Source organism: Brachyhypopomus gauderio, chromosome 8, assembly GCF_052324685.1.
Source record: "Brachyhypopomus gauderio isolate BG-103 chromosome 8, BGAUD_0.2, whole genome shotgun sequence".
NCBI classification, from domain to species: Eukaryota; Metazoa; Chordata; class Actinopteri; order Gymnotiformes; family Hypopomidae; genus Brachyhypopomus; species Brachyhypopomus gauderio.
This window is the reverse complement of record NC_135218.1, coordinates 9,011,888-9,026,943: the sequence shown is the minus strand read 5'-3', so window position 1 is coordinate 9,026,943 and position 15,056 is coordinate 9,011,888. Positions and strand designations below refer to the sequence as shown.

General features: G+C 40.8%; 1 protein-coding gene and 1 long non-coding RNA gene across 6 annotated transcripts; one reads left to right on the top strand and one right to left on the bottom strand.

The window, feature by feature from the left end:
- The first annotated feature begins 729 nt into the window (after nucleotides 1-729).
- Nucleotides 730-3,501, top strand: LOC143521416 (uncharacterized). The gene is made up of 2 exons (XR_013132738.1): nucleotides 730-848; nucleotides 2,951-3,501. It is a non-coding gene; the product is annotated as an uncharacterized LOC143521416 (long non-coding RNA).
- A 4,421-nt stretch (nucleotides 3,502-7,922) lies between these two features.
- Nucleotides 7,923-14,873, bottom strand: LOC143521414 (complement decay-accelerating factor). 5 transcript variants are annotated; one of them, XM_077014254.1, is made up of 12 exons: nucleotides 14,170-14,870; nucleotides 13,689-13,871; nucleotides 13,447-13,546; nucleotides 13,245-13,315; nucleotides 12,932-13,117; nucleotides 12,016-12,099; nucleotides 11,872-11,946; nucleotides 11,669-11,704; nucleotides 11,406-11,447; nucleotides 10,261-10,309; nucleotides 9,071-9,152; nucleotides 8,636-8,816 (listed from the first exon to the last, which is right to left on the bottom strand). In XM_077014254.1, the coding sequence occupies exons 1-11, from the start codon at nucleotides 14,243-14,245 to the stop codon at nucleotides 9,089-9,091; spliced, it is 966 nt and encodes a 321-aa protein (XP_076870369.1). In that variant the 5' UTR covers nucleotides 14,246-14,870; the 3' UTR covers nucleotides 8,636-8,816; nucleotides 9,071-9,088. The 5 variants fall into 5 exon arrangements, 3 of the variants coding, with proteins under 3 accessions (XP_076870367.1, XP_076870369.1, XP_076870368.1); XM_077014253.1 differs by having other exon boundaries at nucleotides 8,640-8,780; nucleotides 14,170-14,869; XR_013132737.1 differs by lacking the exon at nucleotides 10,261-10,309.
- Nucleotides 14,874-15,056: the final 183 nt, after the last annotated feature.

The window sequence follows — 15,056 nt, the reverse complement described above, 5'->3', positions numbered from 1 at the left end:
AAGATTATGCTTAATACATGTCTGAGAAAATATTTACCTGTTTAAATAAGGTATCATCATTTGGTAAGTGTCTATATCAAGTGTCAGAGTCCAGCACATTTTGATAGTTCCCCTGCTCAAACTCATGTAATTACCATGTATACATATGTGTGTGAGCAAGGATCTCATCCCACTGGACTCCTGGCCTACATAACTGGTGTTGGGCGACCCTGGTTTATATTCTTTTGACAAAGAGTGCCCCCATGTGTCTATTAGAAGAAACTGCAGAAATGGGAGATGCAAGAATAGTGTCTGTTTAGGAAAATCTCTACATTTTGCAGCAGTAGCTGCAAAACTGTAACAATTTATAATTACAACAGTCAAATATAAATGACGAATTTCAGTATAAAATACGTTAGGGATTGACTCAAGCCTGGAATACATCTACTGGATTCACACATCTTAAAATGCGCATCTTTTTTATTCATTCATTTAAATTAAATGTAATACAAGCTTGGTTTGACGAATATTCAGTGTATAACAATAAAAAGGTTAGTCTTCACCACGTGATGGTATCCAATGTTTGTAAATATGCGTCTGCTACATGTGATTCTAAAGTGACGGAGAGAATGTACCGCAGTTTGACCAATCAGGTAGTGGGGGAGTGTTCAGGGGCGGGACTTGTGTTGCGCTGTGTTGCGCTGTGGAAAAATTGATTGGGATCTTGTAATGATGCAAAGGGTTCTGTTTCACGAATGGACGCAGTGAGAAGTGGGTTGGGGAGTAAATACATTTTAATAAAAGCATTCGGGATGTCTAATAACGACAAATAACATCCTAATTCAACTGTTAGGATACATCTTAATCAAGTAAGTATACTTCCTATTTTATATATAAAGGAAATGACTTCTATATAAAACTATTTAAAATTGAGTATTCCTTTACTGACCTCACAAACCTGTATATCTTAATATGTGTGGAACTTTAAAAACGTTTTAGACCTGAACGACACGCTCTTATCATTTCACCCTTAAATAAAACTGTTTCGTGCTCTCTTTATTGCTGGTTATCACTGTAAGGTGTGATGAAGGTTTTGATGAGTGTATCACTGGGCCTAGGCCCATGTTCAGATATATTACTGCGTCAGAGGGGATAGAGCTATTGCGACAAGAGCAGAGAGACGTCGGGAATTTCACCTGCGTAAGAGCATTTCCGTTGACCACTCCTTAAACAAGCCTCGAAACGCCGAATCGAGGGAAAACGGCGTAGAAGTGTTACAGTAATCATGCTCGGCCGAACTATATGTAGGTAGGGTGGAGGTATTGGGAAAGGATGCTGCGCAAGAGATGCGAGCGTAAATAACCATCTGATGGTAGTGGGTGACGCGCGCTTGAGTGTTTTCCCCAGTCTCACGTAACCAACTTCGGTACAAGCGCAGCATCTTAAAGATGCAACACAATTTTGCATTTTATGTTTAATTCCAATTATTCGTTTAGTATAATAGCATATATGAATACAGTTGAGGATTATCTACGGCGTTTGCCGTTAAGTAGGCTATTGAATCTCGAAGGTATGTGTCTGATTTTAAAACCGAGAACGTTCGTGTTGATTATCTATATTAGATTGTTGGTTTGTGTATTAGGCAGGGACTTTGTGTCACTGCCCGGTATGTTGTAAGGATACAGCGCTAGTGCGCACTAAAGAAGTAAACAAAACAGAAGCGCACCGTCCCGTGTTGTCCTCTAGGCGTCGCTGTTTAGGTAAGTTTCCTACCGAAGTGTGCATGTTATTTTGCTTTTGGAGACAATACGAGGAAACGTCTGTTCTGCAGATTTTTTTAAAATCAGTTGTGTTTATGGCACGTAATATGTATTTGTTTTCTGATAAACGCTACATGCAGTTGCTGAGTGCAGTTCTGTCACTGCTTATTAAACACGCTGAGTTTAGACCTCATTTCAAGAGTTGCTCCGTCAGTTGGCAAGAAGCATAATCTGTAAGAGGATTAGCCATGCATCCGTTCCTACCACTGTCACTTCTCACACACACACACACACACACACACACACACACACACACACACACACACACACACACACACACACAAACATAAATGCTATCTATAAGGCTTAAAAAATGAAACTTAATAAATAAATAAAAGATGTTTCCAAACCATGGTTGCAAAAGGTATATGTTTGTCATTTACAACATGGCATGGTATTCCATAGTCCTGCCTTAGTGGCAAAGCCTAATTGTGGAGCCATAACCTTTCAGCATTACCCAAGAGGGCAGGTGCATTTAGACAGAGAATGAAGAACCAAACCAGTGTGCAGGAGCAGAGAGAGACGCCAGTGTAAACAGATGCACTGCTTGTCAGTGAGGTCCATCCTCCCTCTCCCCTCCCCCTCCCCTCCGTGCCGCCCCTTGTCTGAAAGGCTCGTGCACACGCAGATACTCACGTGCACACAACCTTTCTCCTCATGACCTGGTTTTGGTGGAAGCAGCCTCTCACAGCAGTTCTAGAACAATCTCTGTGAGACAGTGTCAGCCATAAACCAGCTATTCACAGAAAGGTCAGAGTACATGGAAACAATTCATTAATAATGCCTCATGTCAGACACAGAAGGTACTCTCATAATTAATTACATGTTTTATTGATAATACCAACCAGGATTTGAGTGCAAATTAAATTTTGGCCAATTAAAATGTTATTTTGCATCTTGTATTTCAAAATGATCTACTGTGCTCACACAGATCTCAAGGAAAATACATTTAATTAGGCTCTCCATATTAAGAAGAATGTATCTACAATCAAACTGATCATTGTATGTGTACAAGATGTTTTAGGTGATCTTCCAGATCCTGGGCCAGATCATCCGTAGAATCCTGATGTCTTGAATATGCAGCTGGGGTACTAAATGATGACCGGCCATGGAAGTGCTCGCTCTTAAAACCTGCCATCTTTCTTTTGCAGTGTTATCTGCTGCGAGACCGAGAATGCGAGACACAAGCTCCTCCTGAATTGAGCTGCTCCAGGAAGCTGAATTCAGATGGTGCCATAGAATGAGTTCAACATCTAGCACCATTTGAAATCAGTGTTCCTCGAGTGGTGCAGACTTCGAGTGAAAGCCCAGAACTGCTCCCGACTGCCACAGATTTATGTCACTGTGATGGTGTAATTTCTGCCGCTTTGCTGCTTCTTGAGTGAATGACTTTAATCTAAAGTTTTCAGCTTTTTCAGTTTTTTTGGAAATAAACCTTATTTGCTGCAGTTCCGTGCCATAACTGGTAATCGAACACCTAACTGCTTTAACGTTTTACATTAAACTTTAATGGTTCAGAATAAGCTATGGTTATTTTTTTCAAAGGTAAAATACTGTATTTTCCTCCAAGGTTATTGGAGCCTTTCATATTGATGTGGCCAGAATTACTGTTTTCATGTGTTACTACTATGTCATTATTCATCATAAACAAGATGTAATAAGCAGTGCTCAGTTTGAGGAAAATAAACACACTGAACAGGAATGATAAAACCATGCAAGAATGGATCTTTCAGTAAACATACAGGCCTGAGTGCAGATTCATTGGGTTTCCATTCAGCTAGGACTAATGAAACAGTATGATAGCTGAACTGAATGAAAAGGATGAATTCACATGAAGGTTCTCCTTAAACGAATCAGCTTGCTAGTCAATGATTAATTCTATTGAAAAAACACTCCAATTTATGAACTTTAACATGATAATGATGATTCTGCACGTGATTGCTACAGCTCTTCTGGTTTAATGTTGGTTTCCATGACTACAAATTGATAATAAGACAGAAAAAAGCACTTTCAGGGTTAACTGTAGTTGTTTATTAGAAGTGATGTTAGATGAAAGCCAATTCCCTCCTCTTATTTAGAGGAGAGAAAGTTTTGTTTATTGTTATCTGATCTCCTGTACTCAGTGTTCTTAATACGTGTATGTGACTCAGCAATCGTGAAGTACTGAGCAATGGAAAAAAAACGGCTGCTCTTCTGGGAATCAGAGCAACGTAATGTGCTCAGAGGAGAAAGAAAACACTTCTAAAATTAAGTACAGTCAAACAGTATCTTTCCACGTTAAAAAGCAGCTCAATGCGCTGGACAGCATCATGTAATATAAAAAGCAACAGAAAAACAAAAGTCAGTGAACAGTGAAACAGCCAAATGAAAAAAGCAGAAAATTTAATCTGAAACACAAAAATAAATCTAGTAGTAGTAGTATGGTCAAATTTGAATTATGTAATTTTCCAGTAAAGTAATGTATCAGCAAATGTAAAGAAAAGAAAATATATTAAATTATATAAAATATAATATATATATATATATATATATATATATATATATATATATATATATATATATATATATATATATATATATATATTATATTTTAATATATTATATTATGCAGGACGTTGACGTATCTTTACAATTAAATGTTACATAAACCAGCACAATAATGAACTCTTAACGAGGTCCGAGAGTAATTGAGTGGTTACCACTAGATGGCAGTATTTGACCACTCATTCATTGCTATTTTTAAAAGCAGCCTTAGCAACGTACATGCCATGCCGCAAATATATTTTCCAACACTTGCAACACAAATGTGCAGTGGATGAGTACTTGGTTATGTGTGTGGCTAACTTAAGACCAACATATTTAGCCATACCGCCTTCTAATCCTGTGTAAACCAGTTTGTCATGTAGTCAAGCCCAAGTCTTAAAAGAATGACTTTTGATAAACGCTCTTAGGGTCCAGGATTTTATTTTTTTATTTTATTTATCTGGATTAGGAAACTGGTCTTGGTGTATACACTTGTTGATTGAAGTGAACGTGAAGAGCCATTTCTGCTCACAGCCCTCTCCTTCACAGCATCACCCAGGCCTGTTCAAAACCTCCGCAGCTTAGCATCCAGGGTGAAGGAGAGAAAAGCGCCCTCACGCTTCAATATTCTCAAAGCACCTCGGGGTCGGCGGGCTATTTCTGGTTCAGCTGAGGTCTTAAACGTGGCTATGTTTAGTACAGAAGGAGAAATCAGACCCAAATTAGAAGTGCCAGCTGGCCTGAGAACATGAATGCTAGCCTGCCACTACTCTGGGCATTAGGCAGGCCTTGATATTGCTAGTGATTCTTATTGGAAGAGAAATTCTGAAGTATAAATTCAGGGTGAAAGTCAATACAAATACCACAAAACCATGTCTAATGTTTAATTGATACAACAATTGTGTTTAAATTGTGCATATTTTATAAGAGTCTAAGTACCAGGCACAATGAGCAATGGGGGCAGATATCATGTTAGGCCACAGATATCAAGTTGTGGAAATGTTTCCTTTAATCAGCACAAAACAGCAGCAATAACAGCAACGCTACTTCCTCAGCCAGAGGTCATAAGAAACTGCAGGAGCCATCAACATCTAGTCCTTTCAACTCATGACTCCGCTATCATCACATATCATCCCTTGACTCTGGGAGTTAGCAGTTCCTTCCGTAGTGGCTTTCCAGTCATATCCTGCTAATTTAAAAAAACAAAACCACTTGCTCAACGTGAAAGTGCAAACAGTTAAGTTTAGATCAGAAAGTGTGGGCAGCTCTTGGCCAGTGCAGATTTTTCAGAATGTTTTCTGCAATAGTTGCAACTGTACTATTGTTAATAAGAGTAATAAAATCATCATCATAAATAATGATTTTTCAAGATAATTTCTACAAAGTAGTTGCTGTAGGATGAATAGCTAATGTTATTGACGAGGAGGATAAAGAATCCTTACTTCTAGGGCATTTTCTAGTTCAAAATCTCAATTACACTAAAAGGAGTGAACAAAAGTTCACAAAAGTTTACTAGATAATAAATCACAGTACTTCAAATACATAAAATAATAAACACTCAGTGAATTATGTACAGGTCAGGCCAAGCCAGTAAAATGCACAGGCTCTGGATTTGAACCTATGTAAAGTGTACCAAATGCAGTCATTGCATAAGTGCAGTGCAAAATATATTTGTTTCAATTAAATAAGATGAAGCAGCTTCAAGTGATGTGAAAGGGTCATCTCTAAGGACCTTAATTTGAACTGCTTTTAGCTGAAAATGACAGTATTCACTTAAACTGAAGACTGCAATTTCCTCTAATGTCTCTTTATTCTGGTAAATCCTCTCCGGGAGCAGGAAAGCTTTCAGCCCGTCATGTCTACGGTCACACGCAAGGCTTCTCTGCCTTCTCCCAAAACTACTACACAAATGTCTTCTACGCTCCGAAGCCTACATTCAAAGAGAAGCAGGAAAACACTATAGTGCCTCCATATATAATATACAGAATTTGTGTGCTTTCAGCTTGCATTATGATGTGCCTGAAATCAAGCACATTTTTCGCTAAGTGTTAAATTGTACAGAATTACCGAGCCATGTTTTCTGGACAGACACTACACCTGCCAGTTTTGATGATCTGCAAATGGCAGATGGCCGTCGTCAAGCAACATGGTGTGAAGGGAAAACAAGTCTTTCCTCTCTTCAGGTGCTCGGATGCTCTCCGCTCCCTGAGCACCAGCCCAGGAATGCTCACCGTGGCCGTCTCGACGTTTGATGAGGTTTCACAGAGAGCTCCGGGCTGACAAAGTCCCCTCTCGCTCCATTTATTAGTTACTGCCAACTTTCACACTAAGCCCTCCGAGGATGTGCCCGGCGAGTGTCCGAGGCAGGGTTATCTCCGACGCCCGCCCCAGGCTACAGGCTCTGTGCACCGCGTCCAGCAGGTTCAGCAGGTAGAGGTGGAGGCACGAAACAGAACAACCCGGAATCCATGTGGCAGAGAATGTGGAAGGTTAACAGCGTGGTTTTCCTTTTCGTGATATAAGGGTTCTTGGGCCTGTGAACCCTGCACTGGTTTAAGTGGCTCCAACAGATCCCAGGAATGACATCATCAATCTCAGTCCAGAAGAGCGCGATCCTAGGAACAACCAAAAACATCACACAACACCCTCAAACTCCAGGGTGAATCACAATGGGGAACAGAGATGAAATTCAAATGGAAAAAGGAAACGTAACATATTATTACCACACACACACACACACACACACACACACACACACACACACACACACACACACACACGGTTCTGTTTCCTTCTTACTCTAGTATTTCTTTTTTGGTTCCCACTTTGATGATGGCCTCTTGGGTGTGTGTGTGTGCGCATGTATAGTAGTATGTTCCGTGTCCCTCTTCCATTTGCATTTTCTTTTTGTTCCCCACCGTGATGGTTGCGTGTAATATATTTAACACACACACACACACACACACACACACACACACACACACACACACACACACACACACAGCATATTGCTCACTGCCACTCCAAAGAACACAGGTCTCCATCCAAGTGTTGTAATGGATTTTGTTTTTGGCCGTTCAGGTTGTTACATGTTTGCTACACCCATATACCCGTCTCATTTATTCCATTATGGATTTTGGAAAGGGCTGCTGGAACTGAGAAAGATTATATGTAAATAAAACACAATAATAGTAGTGGTCTTTAACACTAGAAGTCACGAGTTCAAGTCTCTAACAAAAGTTACAGAGGAATAAACCACTATGTATATGGACCAAGAAGAACATTTTACTTCACATCAAAAGTTCCTTTCTGCTCAAGGGCCAAACCACTAACCATAGCTGAGAATCCGCCCACTGAATGTCTCTGGGGTAAACTGTATAAGTACATTATGTTGCCAATAAGATGTAGGCCCTCTTTTTACCAAACATTGTACAGACCCGTTCATTCAACAGTTTGACATGGGTACAATTCCTAAAGCAAGAAACACAAAAGTAAGTTTGACATTGAGAGATAAGAGTGACATAGAACTCAATCTTAAACTCTCAATCTATTCATCCTCACATCTGAAGGATTTCAAATAACTCAAGGGAACATGGCAAGTTGTATTGACAGTTTTATTAGAGCACATTTCATTCACAAGATTATTTCTTCATTGAATGCCCCATTAGCCACATACTCCTAGGAAGGCCTTACTCTTCCATGTCTGACAATGCGAAGAGTCTTTGCTTATAAGCATTAGTCAGTTGGGCTGACTGAACACCAAAATGTCTAGAAGAGCTTCGCTATTGATTTTCCCTTTCCAAACGACGCATAGTGCATCGGTTTCCTGCATCAGACACTGGTATTGTCCTGGCATCCGCGGTCAGCAGCACCTCACAAAGTGCAACTCTACTTCAACCCACCAGAGCTCTCATGAGAGGTGGAACAAAAGGCCTTACAGGAATGTCAGCATCAGCAATTTGCTTGTGAAAGGGGCCGGAGTGTAACAGAATTTGGGTATGTATTCACAAGTCTGCCCTGAAGTACTACACTTAGGCCTGAGCCAGAGACACTCCTCAAAGGCCAAGGGATGACCGCCCGATGTCCTTCTCCCATTTCTCCTGGGAAACCAGGGGCTTAATGAAAGCATCGCCAGGAGAAACACAGCACTGTGGGCTAGAGCTCCGTCCGTCGAAACGCCTTACGATAAGTTGGGGGATTTCCAGAAGACTTGTTCACTACCTTGGAATGTCCAACCGAGCGCTCTAGGAAGCTGTTTCCTTCACATAGTCCAATATCTTTTCAGTCCATGTCATAAGAAAAAGCTTGTATAAAAATTCCACACGACGTGGAAATAAATATCTACATGTAAAATGAATATTTTGGTCAGGTCAGGGACGTGATGCGATTCCTGAGACACCGTCTCTCCTGAAGGAAGCGTGGACAGATGAGCAGATGGGAGCCGTCCGGTTCCCTGCCCTGTGGTTGGAGGAGAACATGGACTTAGGTGAGCAGCTTACCATTTCATGGAGAGAGAGAGAAAGAAAGAGAGAGAAAAAAAGAGACATTTCATGTCATTAGTGCAATCATTTTTACATGTTAGAAACAACTTAGTAATGAACAATGAATCAATTCTATTTCTAAGTTCTAAGTTAAATTAAGCCAAGAAATCTATGCCAAAATTCTAAACTAAAGAAAAGCTTAGAAGAACCACAGAGTAAATGTTGATTAGCTGGGTGGATTGTTGTGTTTTTGATTCCATTAGGTACCTTGAATGGGCACTGGATTTAGAGACTGTGCTTTTGCAATAATTCTTCTTTTGTCCTCAGCGCCTCTCCAGTGTCATATGATCTACGCAGCATGGCCAGATAACGAGATATAGCCACCATTATCCGCATGTCTCACCACCGTGTTTTTTGCACCCATTAAAACAATGTCCATGCTATATGCTTAAAAATTAGTATATGGCCCAATATGCCAGCTTTGCCCAAAGCAGCAGTTTTCCTAGTTTGTTATGCTTGTTACTGTTAGCGTTTCACAGCCCAGCCATGTTCATTTTGACCTCGAGACCTCTTTGTATTTTGTTCATAAAAGTCTCTTCTCCCTCCTCTACATTCTGTGAACGTTAGTCATGGATCGTGTCCACCATGGCAAACATTTACAGTAATGCAATAGTGCCACTGGCCCAAGGAGGGTGAAGCCATCAGCTCTATTTGAAAGCAGCCCACACAGCTTTACAGAACAGCTCCACACACAGCACAGCAGACTCGACTCTGCACAGCAGGACAACTGAAGAACCTTAGCTGAAGAACTATTCAGGAGCACTGGACTCCGAGCACTATGGTGCAATTGCCAAATGTAAACCAAAGCGATTTAGAGCGAACATCTAAGTAGCATGTAGTACATGTGAAATATGCAAACTACAAAGAAAAATGACCAAATCACCATCATAGATGAAAAACAAAGATTTCCTAACTTCCTCGAATTCAGGAAAGGCAAAATTCCAAAGGGGTAGATAAAAACGCTATGGCCCAAAAACCTTTGTCCAGTATTTCCTGTTTTGCCTCGTTTCTTCTTAATATAGATTTTATTTGGATTTTAGTTTATATACATATTCTTTAATTTCATGCTATGTGGGCCATTGACCACTGAACTGAGAACCAGTACGCAGTCAATCATGTCCATGGCATCGCGTGTGGCCGATTTCAGCAAAGCTCCAACACCTGCATGTCCAGCTTGTAATCGGACACATCAAACAGGAAACACCCGTATGCCCAAAGACCGAAGGAAGGAATAAGTGAGCAAGCGAGTGAGAGTAAGAGAGAGAGAGAGTGTTAGGATGTGATGGCTTCAGCACAGATATGAAGGTCAGTAGTAGTGTTTTATCCATGCCAAATCCTCACATTAGTCATAAAGCAGGTTGACATTAGTCATAAAGCAGACTGGTAGACGGGCTCACCCTTTCCGTTTGAGGCGGAGATACAAGGCAAACAGTATGGCTGGAATTACTGGCAAAAGCAGCAAAACTTTAGTGTATATTCTGCACAATTGCACATTTTTACTTAATGTATTGGTGACACTTTTAGGTTTGAAAGAAAATGACAGATGTAGAAGATTAGTGCATCTTGTATGTGTAAATAAGAGCTGGGAAGTGCAGTCCCAGGTGAAGTCCCAGGGAACCTTAAGGTGGTTTATTTGTAATTGGGGTTAAATTGTGCCTCTGGCCACAAAGAGTACATATCCAATGTGTATCCTTCGAATTCTGTTCCAAAATCCAATAACACCATGGTTTAACAAGGTTTAACTAGTTCTGGAGCGACAGACCTTTAGCTAAACCTTTTAATTTGTACATGTGTGATTGTGAGAATTTGTTTTTAATCGCCCTGCTTGAGCCATAACATTCAGCTCATGTTGTAGCATGCGGCATGTGTGGGAACACATGATGGGTGGAGCTAGGGGAGGGGCTACTGAGGCTCCACTCCCAGTCCTTGTGTGATTTCCCTTTAGCATTCCTGACTGGAGACTCCAGAACCAGGCAAGGCGGGGGGGGGGGGGGGGGGGGTGGGTAACATTTCACAGGTGTGACGTAACTGCAGAATATTTTACCACTATGAATGTGATGAATTTTATAAATTACAAATTACAATAGGTTATCCTTATGTTAAATTAATGTTGAACTAACCCTAAATAAATAAACAAGCCCCTAGGTTTGAGCTAAGCCCACCAAAGTTTATAAAGTCTGGCCCCTCTCTTATCCATTATCTTTCCATCTTATTAATTAAAGAGGAAATAACAGCATGCATGCTGTTAAACACACACACACACACACACACATAGATTACCTACATAAATGTGTATGTGTATGCCTACAGTAATGAAACAGTAAGGTTGAAATTAAACATGATGGTACAGTAGACAGAGTTCAATGCGAATGGTTGTTCTTCAGCTTAGCTTTTGGTAGCAGAACATCTAAAATGAGCTGTGGTTAAAGATTGATGGAGTTTGGAGGGTTTATTTCAAACAAGGCCATCATACTTGCAGACACTCAGAACATTTCTGAACATCAGCCTTTTGATACAGGAGGACATAAAGGGATTTACTCACATATTACAATGCCAGATACAATCCCAATAACTTCTGTTTTACCTAGAAAAGAAGATAAGAGGAAGGAAGAGGAAAATAAACTGAACTATATTTTAGTTTAATTATTAGGCATCTGATTAATAGTGAATCACATTTAGGTTAATTATAATACATGGATTCAGTGAGAAGCTTAGTTTAATAAAATGACTCGCAAAGTTAACTGGTTACCAGTTAGCTAAAGTAGTAACTACAAAAGCTATAGTATTACAGAAACTGTGACTCACTTAGAAATTGACCGAACGAAGCTTCATCCGCCGTTCCTGAGGAAAAATAGGTTTCAACAAATTACTGCATGCTGTTCCCATGACAACCGACCTGCATAACTGAAAATCAGAATCCCTGGGAAGAACATTATCTCACACATCCATTTAGCTTCACATGAAAGTCAGAGATACCGGCGGAGTGTTCTGGAAGGATCTTGCTTTACCCTGTGAGCCGGGTGAGGCGCTGAAGGTGGTGAGGTTGCTGGACGTGGGGTCAGTTGGACCTGGATCCATCATATCTGTAAGCAATGAATCACTCATTAGAGAACGCGGACATGTCGTCCTAGAGAAGTTGCAGCTATGCTTACCAATTTCAACCTCATTTGTGGTGATGTTGGTGCGGAGGTTTCTGGGGGTGAAATCGGTGGGCTCACTGGCTGGTTCTCTCTTACCTGGAAGCAATGCATCATTCATGATGAAAACCCAACCCAACGGGGGACCTTTTAGAAACAATCATCAGTTCAGCATGGTGAGGTGCTCAACCACCAGATCAAACCTGTGCTAAACGTCCACGCAGACGAAGAATGAGAGGTTTTTATAGCGAAGGTTACCTGCAGTACAGAACCATCTGCTCAGACCCAAAGCTCTGAACACATTAAATACTGAACCAAAATTGTGGATTTTCCAATTTGTTTGCTTTCAACGTTCTTCAGTTTCATATCGCACAAGTACTATCCCATTTTGGGCGCGACGGTTCTGAATTAAACTAGAATAAATTGGATTTTTTTTTGGTCATTATACACAACACCTCGGTTAATTAGTCGACTGTGTGTTCATCACACCAGTGGGTGCCTTCACACTTGGCCACGGGGGAGCCAGGCCTTTGGATTCTGGCTTACACTTTAATGTGACCTCACTTTTATGGAAACTCAGGGAATCCCCTTTAATCTTTATACCAAACCGAGCTAGCTGTGCATGCTATGGAGGAAACTTAGAAGAGCAGTCCTGAAAATGCATAATCATCACAACCACAAATGAACCGCATTACGTACAATCGGCGTGGTAGAATTTAGATTTTAAATATGTTCAACTGAATGCTGCAGTAGTATACTTGCCCTGTATTAGTTTTCTGTATAAAAGGGAAGCATGTTGCGGGGTGAGAAAAGTTCAACTAGAGTCAGTGCCTACACTAGAAATCATAAAGCCCATTGTCTACATATTTTGCAACATTTGCAATTCCTAAAGAGGAATGTAACATCATGAAAATGCATGTAGTATTCTCACCTTTGCACTGGGGCGGTGGTGAACTGTATAAACCATTTTCCTGGCAAACAACTGAACTGTTGCCTTCGAGAATGTAGTTTTCATGACAGGAATACTGAAGTACATCTTGATATTCAGGGAATTCCTTGTTTGGACGATGGGTTATCATTCCATTCTCAATCTCAGTAGGTTTGGCACATTTTTTCACTACAAAATAGAAGAAACGTAATGACATTGGTGGGGGTTTTGTGAACCCGGTGACAGTCTGCAAGGCCACAGAAGTCTAATGTGCCGATATCAGATACTGATATGTTTTGCTCTTGGGTGGGCTTACATATACACTTCGACCTTCCCGTCCAGCCACTTGCAAGACACTGCCTGTGGCTTGAACCTTGAAGATAATATCTGGGAAGTGGAATGGAATTTCATAAAAGTTAAAACAGGTCACCGGATATACTGCACTGTTCTAATTAGAAACAAGACATTATGGTGAAGATGGCAGTAAAAAAGAAAGAAAAAACACAATCCCCACACACCCTCTGTCACAAAATGGCCTGATGAACACTCCAAACAATGTTCCATCTGGGATGTCATATTTCATATTGGCTGAAGGCGTAGGCTCACCACAGTCTTTCTCTGAAGAAAAATGAAAACATTAAGCTATGACAAAATGCTACATAATTTACAACAAAACAGTCAACATGAGTAAATTGCAGTTACCAAACCTGAATAATCCTTCAGGTGGACGCTTTGTGATTCAGTATGAAATCATAGTTACTTTTGCATATTAATTCTTGAGTGCTCCAGGTGCCTTCATTACAGGTGATGGTGTCTGACCCCTGATCCACCACATATCCATTGCCACACTCCAGGGTGGCATCAGACCCATGTGGGAAGTAGTCCTTCAGAACAGCCTCATCAGTTAAGACAACGTTGCCCTCCAGATGAGGTTTCGGACACTCTGTTCACAACAGTAACACAAACTCGTTAAGATACCATTAGTTAGTTATCAGGTATCCGTCATTGCCCAACTTTTTTACTATTTTCTGAGGTTATCCCATTTGTACTGCTTCCCACCTAATTTTATTGCCAACACATTGCACTTTGTTATCGTTAGACGTCGACATAAACAACACCCTGTTTAGATACGCATACCTACATTATGAACAAGGATTCAATCTTCAGTAACAATAATCTAAAAATCATAGTTACAGCTCCGGAGAAAACGGTGGAAGAGAACGAGGATCACGGAGACTCACCGGCATTTACCGAGGAACTAAACGCCAACAGTGGTAGAAATACAGTCCAACATGTATGTTTCGTCCTGATGAGCATTTCTGAGCTCGTTTAAAAAAAACGGAAAAGTTTGAATTCCTGGAGTCGCAAAATGGAAAAAAAAGCGATTAAATGTTTTAACAGCCCGGATCAAAATTCTGTTACAGCGATATATTTCAGCTCGGGAAGAAGTTGCCTTTTAGACTCCTAACGTTGGTGGTGGATACGTGTCTGGTGGAGACGTTTCTGGACCGCCTGCTTTTACAACTCCTTTTATCTGATATTAGCTGATGTCCTCTCACTCCCACCCCCCCATTTTAAAACCACACGAACACCTCAGAGCTTCAGGTCGTGGTTGTCTGGGCTTCTCCTTCCTACCAGCCGCCATCATGAGGGGTGTGGAGGTGCAAGTCGTTTAGGTCTGCTTGTGTTTACCGTTTTTTTTTTTTTGCTAGTTCAAACAACACCACAGTGTTTGTGGGTTAATGGCCTGTTATCCACCTGTCGTCCCTTCAGGTACTTCTGCATTAAAGTATCCCACCCTCCACAAAAAATGCAAAACTTACAGTGAACTGTGTTGCTACAGCAAGTGAGTCAAAACATAGAAAAAAAGAGAAAACTAATCCAGCTGTGTGTGGTCACCGGGAGACTGTGACTCATTCTCAGGGTGTTCCCGTGTCGGCTTGTGGTTTCAATGACTGAATTCCTCAAAGTTCGCCGGTCGTAATTCAAATGCGCTTTTAAGACTACAACATTTGCGGTTTTTACATATTTGTCAGCAAGGCAGTGTGCGTATTGGAAATGAGTTGTGATATAATGACAATGAGACGTGAATGGAAACAGCAGGTTACATACATGATGTTAAGCCGCT